Source organism: Netta rufina (assembly GCF_964035555.1).
Source record: "Netta rufina genome assembly, chromosome: 6".
NCBI lineage: Eukaryota > Metazoa > Chordata > Aves > Anseriformes > Anatidae > Netta > Netta rufina.
In genome coordinates, this window is record NC_140129.1 from 15,489,936 (window position 1) to 15,502,915 (window position 12,980).

The 12,980-nt window shown below is 48.9% G+C and overlaps 1 protein-coding gene across 1 annotated transcript; it reads left to right on the forward strand.

Annotated features, from left to right (window-relative positions):
* Positions 1–2,598: 2,598 nt before the first annotated feature.
* On the forward strand, positions 2,599–3,678 carry NEUROD1 (neuronal differentiation 1; the record flags this gene model as incomplete). The annotated part of the gene is made up of 1 exon (XM_084288790.1): positions 2,599–3,678. One exon carries the CDS (start codon positions 2,599–2,601, stop codon positions 3,676–3,678), a length of 1,080 nt encoding a protein of 359 aa, XP_084144916.1.
* Between the last annotated feature and the right edge of the window lie 9,302 nt (positions 3,679–12,980).

A 12,980-nucleotide genomic window follows, 5' to 3' on the forward strand; every position in this document is an offset into this window, starting at 1 on the left:
TGACACCAATAGCGGAGGCTGTTGATGTTATTTAAACTCGAGCTCAAGCAGTAGCTGGCCTACCAATACGATTTAGACATTTGCTTTAATAGTACGTACTTCTCTGATTTGTTTTTGGTTTTTAATCAATTTGAACGATATTTTAAATCTATTGTGATTTCATAATTGTGTGTGCTTGCCTAAAACAGTCATTTAAAAAGCTGATAATTAAACCTTGGTGGCGACGTCTTTTCCATTAACTAAATAGAAGTTCACATTTATAGAATTAAAACAACGACAGCATTTATCTAACGGGAAAAAAAAAAAAAAAAGGCTCAATAACATTAATAAACTGAGTTCTAAAGAAAAAAAAAAAAAGGCAGAAACGGCACCTCTATCATTTCCCACCGGTTTCCAGCACCGCCGCGCGTCTCCCCGGGAGCAGCTGGCGCGGTGCGGGCGCACCCAGCTCGGCTCCGCGGCCCCGAGCCGCGCACCCCCCGGACACCCCCGGCTCCGGGGCGCCCTCCCTCGCCCCCCTGCCCTCCCTCACGCCCTGCCCTCCCTTCCCTCCCCTCCCTCCGGTCAGCTCCCGGCCGCAGAGGGGCGAGGGGCAGCCCCCCGCGAGGGCAATGCCGCGCTCGCCCTTTCCCAGCGCGGCTCCGAGGTGCGGTGCGGAGCCGGGGGCCAGGCGCGGCGGCACTTTTGGGTTGGCTGGGGTTTGTTTTTAGGATCATTCGGGCAGTGCCTGGCTGGGGAGAGAGAGCGCAGAGCGCAGCCCGCCCGCGCCGCCCAGGCAGTAAATCACTCGCTAAATCACAGCGCGGCTTCCCCTCTCCAATAGCTTTGAGCTATTTGGGGACGCATCCTTTCCCCGCACTCTCGCAGGTGCAATATGAATCAATTATCTTAATTAAGATAATGCCGCAAACCCAGGAGATTTCCTCGGGAGCGGCTCCGGCGCTCCGGACAGCCGCAAGGCGTTTCCAGGGCTCTTCTTCCCCCCCTGTCCCCCCCCCGGACCAGGGCCCGGCCCCGGCTGCGCCCCCGGCGAGGGGGGCAGAGCCCTGGGGGCGGCCGGGGGGGCGCAGCTCGGTTGGGACGCGTGCGGCTCGCGTGTCGCGCCGCGGGGGGGCGGGGGAAGAGCGACAGAAAAGAAGAAAAAGGGGAAAAGAAAAACGGAAAAGAAAATAAAGGAACAGGGAAAAGACAGGAAAAATAGAAATATGAAAGGGAAAGAAAACAGGAAGACAAAGCAAAAGAAGACAAAAAAGAAGTAAAAAAAAGAGAAATAATAATAATAATAATAAAGACAAATAGAGAAATAAAAAAGAAAACAGAAAAAAAAATGGAAACGGGGAAGGGGAAAATTAAAGGAAGTGAAAGGAAACGAAAAAGAGAAAAGGAAAAACGAAAAAGTGAAAAGGTAAAGTAAAAGAAAAGGAAGGAAAATGAAAGGGAAAAAGAAAAACGGAAAAATAAAAAGGGGGATAAAGGGAAAGGGGAAAAAGAAAAGGGAAAAAGGGAAAAGGGAAAAAGAAAAAGGGAAAAAGATTCGGGAGCAAAACAAGCAGAAGCCAAATGAGAAGCCAGATGGAGAAGGAGGAGTCTGGGTCCGGGGGAGAAAAGGGACGCTTGGAGCGATGCAATCATGAGGCCGGAGCCGGGGAGGGACGGGAAGGTGGGGAACCGGAGCCCCGGAGCCGGGGACGGCCGAGCCGGGGAGGCAGCGCCGGCTGCCGGGGGAACCCCGGCCGGGGGCGCGGGGGGCGCGGCGGGACGGACGGGGCGGGCGCGGCGGGGAGCCCCGGAGCCGTCGCGCATCTCCGCACCCCGGTGCGCGGTGCCACCACCTCGTCCCCTCCCGTCCCCTCCCGTCCCCTCTGGTCCCCTCCCGCAGCCCCGGGGCCACCCGGGGGGGGGCGGAACAATGGCCCCGGTGGCAGATGGCGGCGCCCGGCGGGGCGGGGCGGGGCGGGGCGAGGCGCGGCGGGGGGCGGGGGCGAGCGGCGCGGTCCCGGCCCCCGGCCCCCCCCGCTCCGCTCCCCGCCCGCCGCCACCGCCGCCGCCGCCGCGCAGCGCCGTCCCCGCTATATAACCGGGGCGGCCGGCGCTGCGCCCCGCGGAAACACGCGCGGCGCCCTCGCACGGAGCGGGCGCCGGCAGCGGCGGGGTTATGCGACCGGCGCCGCGCTGCACCGGCTGAGGAGCGGAGGTAACGGGGGACAGCGCTCCGCGGCGTCGGGGCGGCCGGCCGGGAGGGGGGGCTTTGTCGCCGGACCGGGCGCGCGGGTGCCCCGTCCATCCCGCTGCCGCCCCGCATTGTTCCGCCCAAGGAACGGGGAGCGGGGAGCGGGGCCGGCCCCGCACCTGTTACCGCGGGGGAGCCGGTGGCCGGGCAGGGGGAGCCCCGGCGGGAGGCGGCGGGCGCCGTCGGGGCGGGGAGGGAGGGCAGGTGCCCGGCGGTGTCACCCCCTAAAGGGTAATCTGCTTAAACCGCCCGGCGCGTTGTGTAACGGTGCCGGGACACACGTCCCCCGGGTGCCTTTCCCGCTGCTGACACGGCGCTTGTGTCCCCCCCGTCCCCATCCCCGTCCCCCCGGCAGGCAGGCGCTCGCCATGACCAAGTCGTACAGCGAGAGCGGGCTGATGGGCGAGCCCCCGGCGCAGGGCCCCCCGGGCTGGGCGGACGAGTGCCTGAGCTCGCAGGACGAGGAGCACGAGGCCGACAAGAAGGAGGAGGACCTGGAGGCGCTGCCCGCCGAGGCCGAGGAGGACCCGCTGCGCAACGGCGAGGAGGAGGACGAGGAGGATGATCTGGACGAGGAGGAGGAAGAGGAGGACGACGACGACGACGACGAGCAGAAGCCCAAGCGGCGGGGCCCCAAGAAGAAGAAGATGACCAAGGCGCGCATGGAGCGCTTCAAGCTGCGGCGCATGAAGGCCAACGCCCGGGAGCGCAACCGCATGCACGGGCTGAACGCGGCCCTGGACAACCTGCGCAAGGTGGTGCCCTGCTACTCCAAGACGCAGAAGCTCTCCAAGATCGAGACGCTGCGCCTGGCCAAGAACTACATCTGGGCGCTCTCCGAGATCCTGCGCTCCGGCAAGAGCCCGGACCTCGTCTCCTTCGTGCAGACCCTGTGCAAGGGCCTGTCGCAGCCCACCACCAACCTGGTGGCCGGCTGCCTGCAGCTCAACCCGCGGACTTTCCTGCCCGAGCAGAGCCCGGACGTGCCGCCGCACATGCCGGCGGCCGGGGCGCCCTTCGCGGCGCCCCCCTACCCGTACCAGTCGCCGGGGCTGCCCAGCCCGCCCTACGGCACCATGGACAGCTCCCACCTCTTCCACCTCAAGCCGCCGCACGCCTACGGCGCCGCGCTCGAGCCTTTCTTCGAGGGCGGCCTCCCCGACGGCGCCAGCCCCGCCTTCGACGGCCCGCTCAGCCCGCCCCTCAGCATCAACGGCAACTTCTCCTTCAAGCACGAGCCCGCCGCCGACTTCGACAAGAGCTACGCCTTCACCATGCACTACCCCGCCGCCTCCCTGGCCGCCGCGCCCGGCCACGCCGCCGCCGTCTTCTCGGGCGCCGCCGCCCGCTGCGAGCTGCCCCTGGACGGCCTGGGGGCGCCCTACGAGGGCCACCCGCCCCACGAGCGGGTCCTGAGCGCCCCGCTCAACGCCATCTTCCACGACTGACCCCCGCCACCCGCCCGGGCCGCCGAAACCGCAAGCAATAATTAGGATCTATGCAATTTTTAACCTAGCGATGGGCCAATTACGAAGTATATAGGAGATCTCTATTTTTCAACCAACGTTTTCCTACTTGTTACCTTTCCCATGCCGAATTATTTTGTTGTGATTTTGTACAGAATTTTTAATGACTTTTTATAACGTGAATTTCCTATTTTAAACCATGCAGCTTCATCGATTTTTATACATACTGGAAAGGTAGAATTATATCTAATTTATACAAAATAATTTAACTAATTTAAACCAGCAGAAAAGTGCTTAGAGAAGTTATGTTGCCTTAGCACTTCTTTCCTTTCGAATAGTTAAAGAAAAACAAAATAAGCGCAATCCGGGCAATTTCTTTCCCATGAAAGTCTTTTTTTCCTTTTTTTGTTTCTTTTCTTTTTTTCTTTTTTTTTTTGTTCCTTTTCCCCTGACAATAAGAACCAGATCCCTAGCTCTTGAGAAGATATAAGAACGAGAGACTTATTTTCTATTAAAACATATCAATTCAACACATGACTTGCACAAACTTGTATATAAATATTATGAGCAAATGCCAACACCCTTTTTAAATCAAAAGCTGCTTGACTATCACGTACAATTTGCACTGTTTCTTTTCAGTCTTTGAACCCCTCTGCATTCCGTGGTGTTTTTTTCTTTTTTTTTTTTTTCTTTTTTCCTTTTTTTTTTTTTTTTTTTTTCTGAAGAGAACTTGAAGATGTTAATGTTTCCGGACGATATAAATGCATGATTTTATACATATTCACACGATCCGTGGTTGTCATATATTCATCTTATAAATTGGAACCTAAAACTAATCAGGTTGTTGAAGTTGGGCTATATACCTATTGTAGTCGATTAGTACGGTAGCTTGAAACAAATTCAAACCATTTAATCCGTAATTAGAACAATAGCTATTGCATGTACAATGCAGTCCAGAATAAGTGCTGTTTGAAATGTAATGCTGGTTCAACTGGAATCAATCTGTACTGTAATTTTGTTTGTAATCCTGTATATTATGGTGTAATGCACACTGGGATTTTAGAGAACATCCGTCCTTTTGCAACAACATAGTATTGAACATTTGGTCGAATGTTGCATTTCTCCTTAAATGTGATTTTTTTTTCTTAGTGTAATTCCTATGGGATTATTGTTTTATTGGGATAGCTCATGAAAGGTGCACCACTTATTATTTGTAGAATAAAATTGGCGTTAAAAACAACCGACCAGCACGGGAGCGGGACGCGCGTTCTTCGCCTCCCCCGCGGGGCCGGGGCCAAACGCTCACGGCTGTGGGGAGGAGGAGGAAGAAGAGGGGGGAGGATTTAGGGGACGGGACTGGGGAGGGGGGCCTTGGGGCTGGGGTCGCTGCCGGTTGCGCGGCCGAAGAGCGCGGAGGGGCGGCCGCGCCGTTCCCCGGCGGGCAGCAGCAGCGGCTGCCAACAGGTCGCCGGCACCGGGATCGACTTGCCCGGAGTGGTGGCCCCGGGTCGGGACGCGGCAGCCGGTTTTCAGCCCGTCGGAAGAAGCCGGGCCGGGCTCGGCGGGCCCTTCGGCCCCTGGCCGCCGCCGCTCGGGGATTCTTGCAGTCGGGCAGGGGCCACTGGCGTGCCACCGTCTTTATTCAAAGGCAGGCACAGATGTTCCTTCTGCAGGGGAGGTTTTAATTTATGAAAATGATATTGGTTATGCATGAGTGCGCTCCGCACAACACGCACCACTTCCATCTGATGAGAGGAATACCGCAGAACCAGTGCCAATGTCGGGAACATATTCTGCGAATTTAGTCGCTTAAATGTTTAATGAATATTTGGAAGGCATTTCCAAACCACAAGAAACCTTTTCAACTACCTTTTTCTTTCTTTCTTTTCATTTTTTTTTTTTTTTTCCTTTTCCATACTTAATAACGAAATTCAACTCCGCTAGCCAATGCAATTTACTTAAAATATCTAGCTAGGCTATCTGAGTGTCTGCTATGGCAATACTTTAGAGGAAATAATATTTTAATGTTATGAGCAACCTAATAAGGAAAATTAATTAGGCATTTTGGTAACTGGAGGCTCCACTTTACAAATCACTTGTGAGTTTTGTTATTTCAATTAGTTTAGTTTTCTTTTTTTTTTTTTTTTTTTTTTCCCTTATAAAATACTGGAGATCTTTTCTTTTTTTTTTTTTTTTTTTCCCCCCCCCCTCCGGTGCTGCTCCTGATGCCTCCATGATATTTATTTTTTCTTACTGTTAATATCAGGCTAAATCCTGAAATCTCTGCTCATGACTCCCACAGGAAGGTCTATCAAGGTCTCTTTCAAAGGAAAGAATTACTCACACCGTTCTTCTCTTATGAACATATCTCTAATTAACTAAGGCTATAGTGGGATTATCTAACTTCCTCATGCGGAGGAAACCGAGGGGTTGAATCATCCCCACAAACATGCTGGGTAATCCAGCGGAGGCCTAGAACGCTATTTTTGCAGCTCTTTGAGACAAGTGGCCTTCCCCTTCTTTCTGCCACACTTCTTGGACAGCAGAAATTGTTCTGCCCCTGGTGCATGCTCGAGAAGGCAGCACCGGGGCCATCTCTGCAGGAGCAGTGTGCACAACACTCACAGCCCATGGTTTCACCCTTCTGGGTTTTCTGAAGCAACAGGCCAGGACTGGGGGGCTGCTGGTCCTCGCTGCCTGTGGCACAGCCAAGGCCCCCGACTACGATGGGTCACATCGATAAGTGTGCCAATTCCTACAATTATTGCAGCACTGTAGCTCATCAAAACTGGGTTCACCCTGACCTGAATGGTGGCTTTTGACATATTAAAAATATAATTCATCCTCCTCTTGGAAAGAAAGGGTTATTAACAGTGCAGTGCTCCTTCACAATGAAGAACCTTATCAGATAGTTTTAGAAATTTCAGAGCTACAGTCCACTTGTGCTGTGTGTATATACAGCACGTAGAGGAATAATCTCTCAATTCTCACTCATTCCTATTCAGGAAGAACTCACATAAATCAAAATTTGCTTGGTGAACCGTCAGGAAAAACATGCAGAAATTGGTCTTTGCTTCTATTCACCAAGACAGATTGTATAGTAATTATTTCAGAAATTAACAAATACTCTACACTCATTCCTTAGCTGAAAATCCCAAATTACAAAGTCTTGAAAAACATCATACATGAATACATATTGAACCAGTGATCTGAAGACCTACAAATAGACTGTTCTTTAAATATGTACATAAGTGTTTTTTAAATAATTCATATATGTATTTAACAAACTGTCAGAAGCTATGCAATACAAAATTAAAACTGACAATGCTCTCAAAGCGTTCTCTTAAGTATTTAGGTTGCCTACAGGGTATGTAAAACATAGACTTAGAGCTCCGCCTTTCAGTTTCCTAGACTGTAGCAGTTTGCAGCATAATTACTGCATTTTGTATGAAATAAAATAGAAGAAATTACATTATACATTATTTGCTAACATTTTGGTGACAGAACAACAGAAGATTCATATTAAAACTTCATTATCTTAAAAGAAAGCATTATCGACCTTAGTGGAAAGAAAAAAAAAAAAAAAGTCCTCTGGTGAATAAAATCTTGTATTATATTCCTTTCCATTATCAAATTTTCCTCTTTATTTTATTTTATTTTTAATTAAGATTGGTTTCATCTCCTGATGCTCTTGGGAATGATTTACACTTCAGACTCCATCCCTGCACAACCTTTTCATTCCCTCCTGTTCTTTTCTTTGCAGACATCTGTCCTAAACTAACTTGTCCATCTCTACAACTTCAGACCTTCTTTTCCTTATCTGATCTTCATTCTCTCTCCCTGAACCCCCCCTGCCCCCCCCCCCCCAATGATTTCCTTCTCCTTTTCAGGCATACAGAATAATATGTAGTAACAGTAATGCTCTCCTCTACAGACTGTTGCTACCATTTTTTCTTCAGAAAAAATAATCTATGACTTCATTGACTGTGTAAAAAGCTTGATATTCTGCTTAATATCTCTTCATTGAAGACAAGGAAAATCAACACAACAGAGATGAACTAATGATGATAGTTCGAATACATATTTGGGAATTAAAAACTGAAGTATAACTGACTACACACTAAGCCTTTATTGCACAAACAGACACTGTAGCCAGAAAAACACCTGACAAGGACAGGCTGCCAATTTCAGAATTCAGATTTCTCCAGAACAAATCTCTACTAATAGCTGAAACATGCCAGCTACCAGAAGCATACAGTCAAATTCTCCAGATCAGGCAATGGATATTTCCTCACAGCCTCCTCTTATCCCTTCTTAATTTCCATTCCCTACCTTCAGTATCATACCATCCATGAATCAAAAACTGGCTTTACATTTTCTTACCTATTCACCTCATTGCATTTTTCTACTCATTGTCTTGAGGGAGAAGATTTATTTCCCAATAGCTTGTTTTACCTGGTTGCTCTCTTGCAGTAACCACTAACCATACTTCCCTCACTTTCTGTTCCTATCTTTCCTCCCTTCACTACATTCTCCTGAAAGAAATTTCTGAGATATCCACTGGTTCTTAGCACAGCAAGAGATGACTTCCTTCATGCAGTGAGGAATGCCGTTAGTTAAGGATTATCTCCCTGTTTTCTGCTGCTTCTTGTCTGAGCCCAGAGGATGTTCCCCCCTTGTAGTTTAGCTGCATGTCCTCAAGGCCAGCACCCTGACACACAGTGTCCCCTCTAGGTCCAGACTGTGGAGAGCCAGCTTTGAGAAACCACAAAGGCCTCCCCTACCTGACAAACAGACTTCATATCCTGGCTTGACCTTGGACTTGCCTTGTCACTACGGACTCCCCTGGTGGCTGCCGGACTGGTACTGGCTGTGTTTGCTGCCACCAGACTTGCCCCCGCTGACTCTGCTTCCCAGCTTGATGTTGGACCTGCCTCGAAGCAATGGATGTGCCCAGCCATCTGGGCTTTTGGCTGAACCTGGCTACACATGGCTCTGCTCTCAGGGACATGGGGCTCCTGCCCGACCTGCGGTCTCCCTCAGCTGCCCTTTCTGCTCCTTAGTACTCCTCTGATTTCAGCTTCTAGGGCACTGAGGGCACTAACTAGCCTTAATCACCCTGACCAGCCCCACCTGCAACCTGCCCAAGAGTTATTTAAGCTCAGCTTGGAAGGTTCTCACCCCTTTGCCTCAGAGATGCTGTAGGACGATGGCCTCCAGTTCAGTCACAGCCCTGACTGGTGCCAAGCCCTGCTGGTGCAGAGCCAGGCATGCAGCCTGATGTCCTGCCCTGGCCTCGGCCCTGCCTCTTCACAGCAAGTCTGCCAGTGATCTGTGCTTCAGCTGGTGCTGGCACCCTTGCCTGGGTGGCCATGCTCAGGTACTGTGTGTTGGCCCCTGCCCAGAACAGCCCCGCTGTGCTCACCCTGGGGTCCCCCTGGCTCCCTGTCCCCCAGGAGCAGCTGGCCCTTGCTGTGCCCTGGCAGTGGTCTTGCTTCCCTTCCTGTGGTGCCCTCCTCCTTTCTGCTCTTTCTACTTTTACTTGAGCCATCTGTTTAAAAAAATATAAATGCATTAAGTTTCTAAGGCAGCTCTACTGGCTCTAAAGTAAAATAGAGCAAGGTGGCTTCAAACTAAAGCATTCAACAAAACTGTTTCATGGTATATTGTAAAAATGTATATTTTTCTGTAATTATCACGGGAGGAAAAAAAAGCTCTGTCATCATCAGAACTGCTGATGAACTAGATGTCCTTGTGTGCTGTGTAATTAGTCACCCTAAAGCTGAAGGATGTACATGAAATTCAAAGATAGTTACTTTGTCTGGAGAACACTAAATATTTGTAAATACTGGAATGCTTTTGAAGGCTGAAGAGCTGCAAAATTAATTTGAAGGACTCTTATGTCAAATGTATGCAAATGTACTCCTTATTAAGAGGTGCATAGGACTTACTGTGTATCTACATTCTTTTATCTACATTATTTGAATCAAAAGGCACATGAGAGAGCAGACAATAACAAAGCTAGCTGCTTTGAGCAACTTCCAATACCTTCTATATCATCCTTATTCCTTATGTGGAATGTGGTACTTCCAGCTGTCCCTTTCATATTGCCATCAGAAGTACCTGTATGCTCTGCTCCCAAATTCTGTCCATGCTCCAAGATGCAGAACAAACCAAGGCCCTACATGTACATTCAGTGGTGTATACTAGACTGGCATTTGCCTGCCTACTATGCAATTACTGCTACAGGTTTACTGTTTGTCTTGTATGTCTTTTAATCTAAAATGGGAACAGCTCCCAGGATGTTACATGGGATCAGCAATATACACAACCCTCTTAACATGAAAGGATAAGAAAGTTTTACATGTGAAAGTTCTAGTAGTAGTTTTGTAAAAATGGTTCAAATATTGCTGGCCTATTCTGTGGTGTTCTGTTGTTGTCTTTTTCCAAATTCAATATAATAATTTGAAACCTGTAGTGTTCAAAAAGTAAAATCACAGAATCATCCAGGTTAGAGACTTCCAAGATCACCCAGTCCAACCTCTGACCTAACAGTAACAGTAACAAGTCCTCCACTAAACTATATCACTAAGCTCTACATCTAAATGTCTTTTAAAGACCTCCAGGGATGGTGACACAACCGCTTCCCTGGGCAGCCCATTCCAATGCCTAACAACTTTCAGTAAAGAAGTTCTTCATAATATCCAACCTAAACCTACCCTGGTGAAACTTTAGCCCTTCTCCCCTCATCCTGTCACCAGGCATGTGGGAGAATAGACCAACTCCCACCTTGCTACAGCCTCCTTTAAGGTATCTACAGAGTGCAATAAGGTCACCCTTGAACCTCCTCTTCTCCAGGCTGAACAATCCCAGCTCCCTCACCTGCTAATCATAAGACTTGTTCTCCGGACCCCTCACCAGCTTTGTTGCCCTTCTCTGGGCTCGCTTAAGCACCTCAGTGTCCTACTTGTAATGAGTGGCTGAACACTGAACACTATATTTGAGGTGCGGCCTCACCAGAGCTGAATACAGGGGAACTTGCATATAATACTATTGACTATGTATAGTAGTGTATAGTATATATGACTTGCATATAATAGCATTTTCTCCAGGAAAAATGGTCTGCCTCCTACTTAAGGGACTGTAGGGACTGAGGACTTTGTTAGTAAACCAAGAGTGACCAGACTTGCACAGTGACAAATCATGGGAGGAACATGCAATTCTCTCAACTGTACTTGTTTGTTTTAATTTACTACCTTTTATTAAGTTACTAAGTTAAAACGTTTTCATTGCCATTACTTGGAGTTTTAGAACTTTCAAAAACATTAGTTGAAGGATGTTGCAACTCCCTTATGAGCTGTAATGGTCTTCCTCTGAGTAGTTTTTTTATGGCTGTAAGAAAGTTATTAGCTCATCCTTTCCTGTACCTTATGATAAATCTAGTGACAATATATAATACTTGTAGATGGGATAAGCTAGTAAATGGTCCCAGAAACAAATACAAATGACAGTAGAGGTTATAAAGAGCATACTGCCTCAAAGTAGATGCAACTAAATCCATTTTTAAATTGTGCCTCCATTTTAATGGTTTAGCTTTCTTTTTAAATTACATGAATGAAAATGTATTAGAGACTACTGATGTCCAAAACAAGATGCAATTTTAATTGAATCATCTACAGCTCTGCCAGTAATAAACTGGTAAGGCGTTTTTTTTTTTTTTTTTTTTTTTTTTTTTTTTTTTTTTTTCCCACTTGCTGCTTTTCCTGCCTTGTAACTCAATCACCTTTAGGTGGAAAAAAATATTATGCAAAACTTTTGTGGTTTGCACATTTTAAATTGTTCATACTTTATCTGATCACTCTGCAGTCAAGATATTTGTATTTCAACAAAGGAAATCTAAGGGATAATGACAAAGTTGTAACAAGACAATTGTTAGCAGCTTTAAGCAATCAGAAGCTTTATGTGATGTGACTCAGACAGGCAGGTTTGTCAGGGCTACTTAATTAAAGCTGAATCAATGGCTTGGTGCAAATTCAAAAGCACTTACAGGTTGTGTATTTAGCAAATGTTCAGAGCATGTTTTAAACTCAAAGTAATAGATGGAAATGAGTATCAAAAACCTGTACCACAATTCTTTAAATGGTCTTCTTGGCTACACAATTAGCACTTGGTACAGGTTTTTATGGAACTATTAACAAAGGCAGCTTTATAGTCATGAAATCCGTTACTGGCTCTGGAGACTTTCAGCTGGTTTGACAGCAGACAGATTTGCCTCTCTCTAACAGTATTTCTCTTCTAGACAGACAACCACTACAAAGAACCTTGGATATCCCAACATAGCTTGAGCTGTTTGTATCACTCATGGTCAACAAAAGGCAGTATTTCTATTTTAATGCTCTACTTCTTGGTTTTATCTTGTCCTATGTATTTGTAATAAGATTACTAAGCTGCTTGTTTAAGTGTATTTTCCCATGCATTAGTAAGCCAGCATGACATTATACAACTCACAACTAAAAAAAAACCTTGCTGTTTTCCACTGAGTTAAGCCCTGGCAGGCTCAGAAGCACCTTAGAAACTGGGGTTGCTAGAGGAGCTCTAATGTGACTGTCATCAGTGGATCTTAGAGCAGCTGTGAGTAAAGCTGTCACACCTGCAGGCAGTAACATCTATCCTTTACTGAGGGGGTGGGAGTAAAGTAGTGTGTCTCCCTTCCCTGCCTTTAAGTGAGGGGGACGAGGGATGAGCACTGTCCCACGGGAGGTGCTCCAGGGGTGTGTGTGTGTGTCCCTGAGGCTTTCACTGAGGCCGACACAGTTCTGCTGTGGTGCTGATCTGACTTATCGAAGCCCCCACAGGCAGCACCTGGGAGGCACCTGACCTCTCGTAGCAGGAGAGGGCTGTTACACGTTCCTGTCACTTTTCTAAAGCCAAATGATAGCAATACCGGTGGTAACACAGAAGCAGAAACACTTCTGAGGGGGCTTACGTGAACGCGGGCAGCTGGAGCATCTCTGTGGCCCTCCTGAGGGGAGTGAAAGCAGCTGGGCACGAAGAAGCCGGAGGGGGCCGGCTGCGTTAGGGCGCCCGGCAGCCCAATGTCACTCGTTCCGTACTGGAGCGGGACGCGGCCAGGGGCTGCCTCCGACCGGGGACGGCTCCTGACAGGGCCAGGGCCGAGCCTCGTCCCCTGCCGCCCTCCCCTGGGCGGCCGCGGCCCCGCCCGGAGGCGGAGCGGAGCGGGCGCTGCCCTGGCAGCCGGCGGGACGCGGTGGGACGCGGCCGCC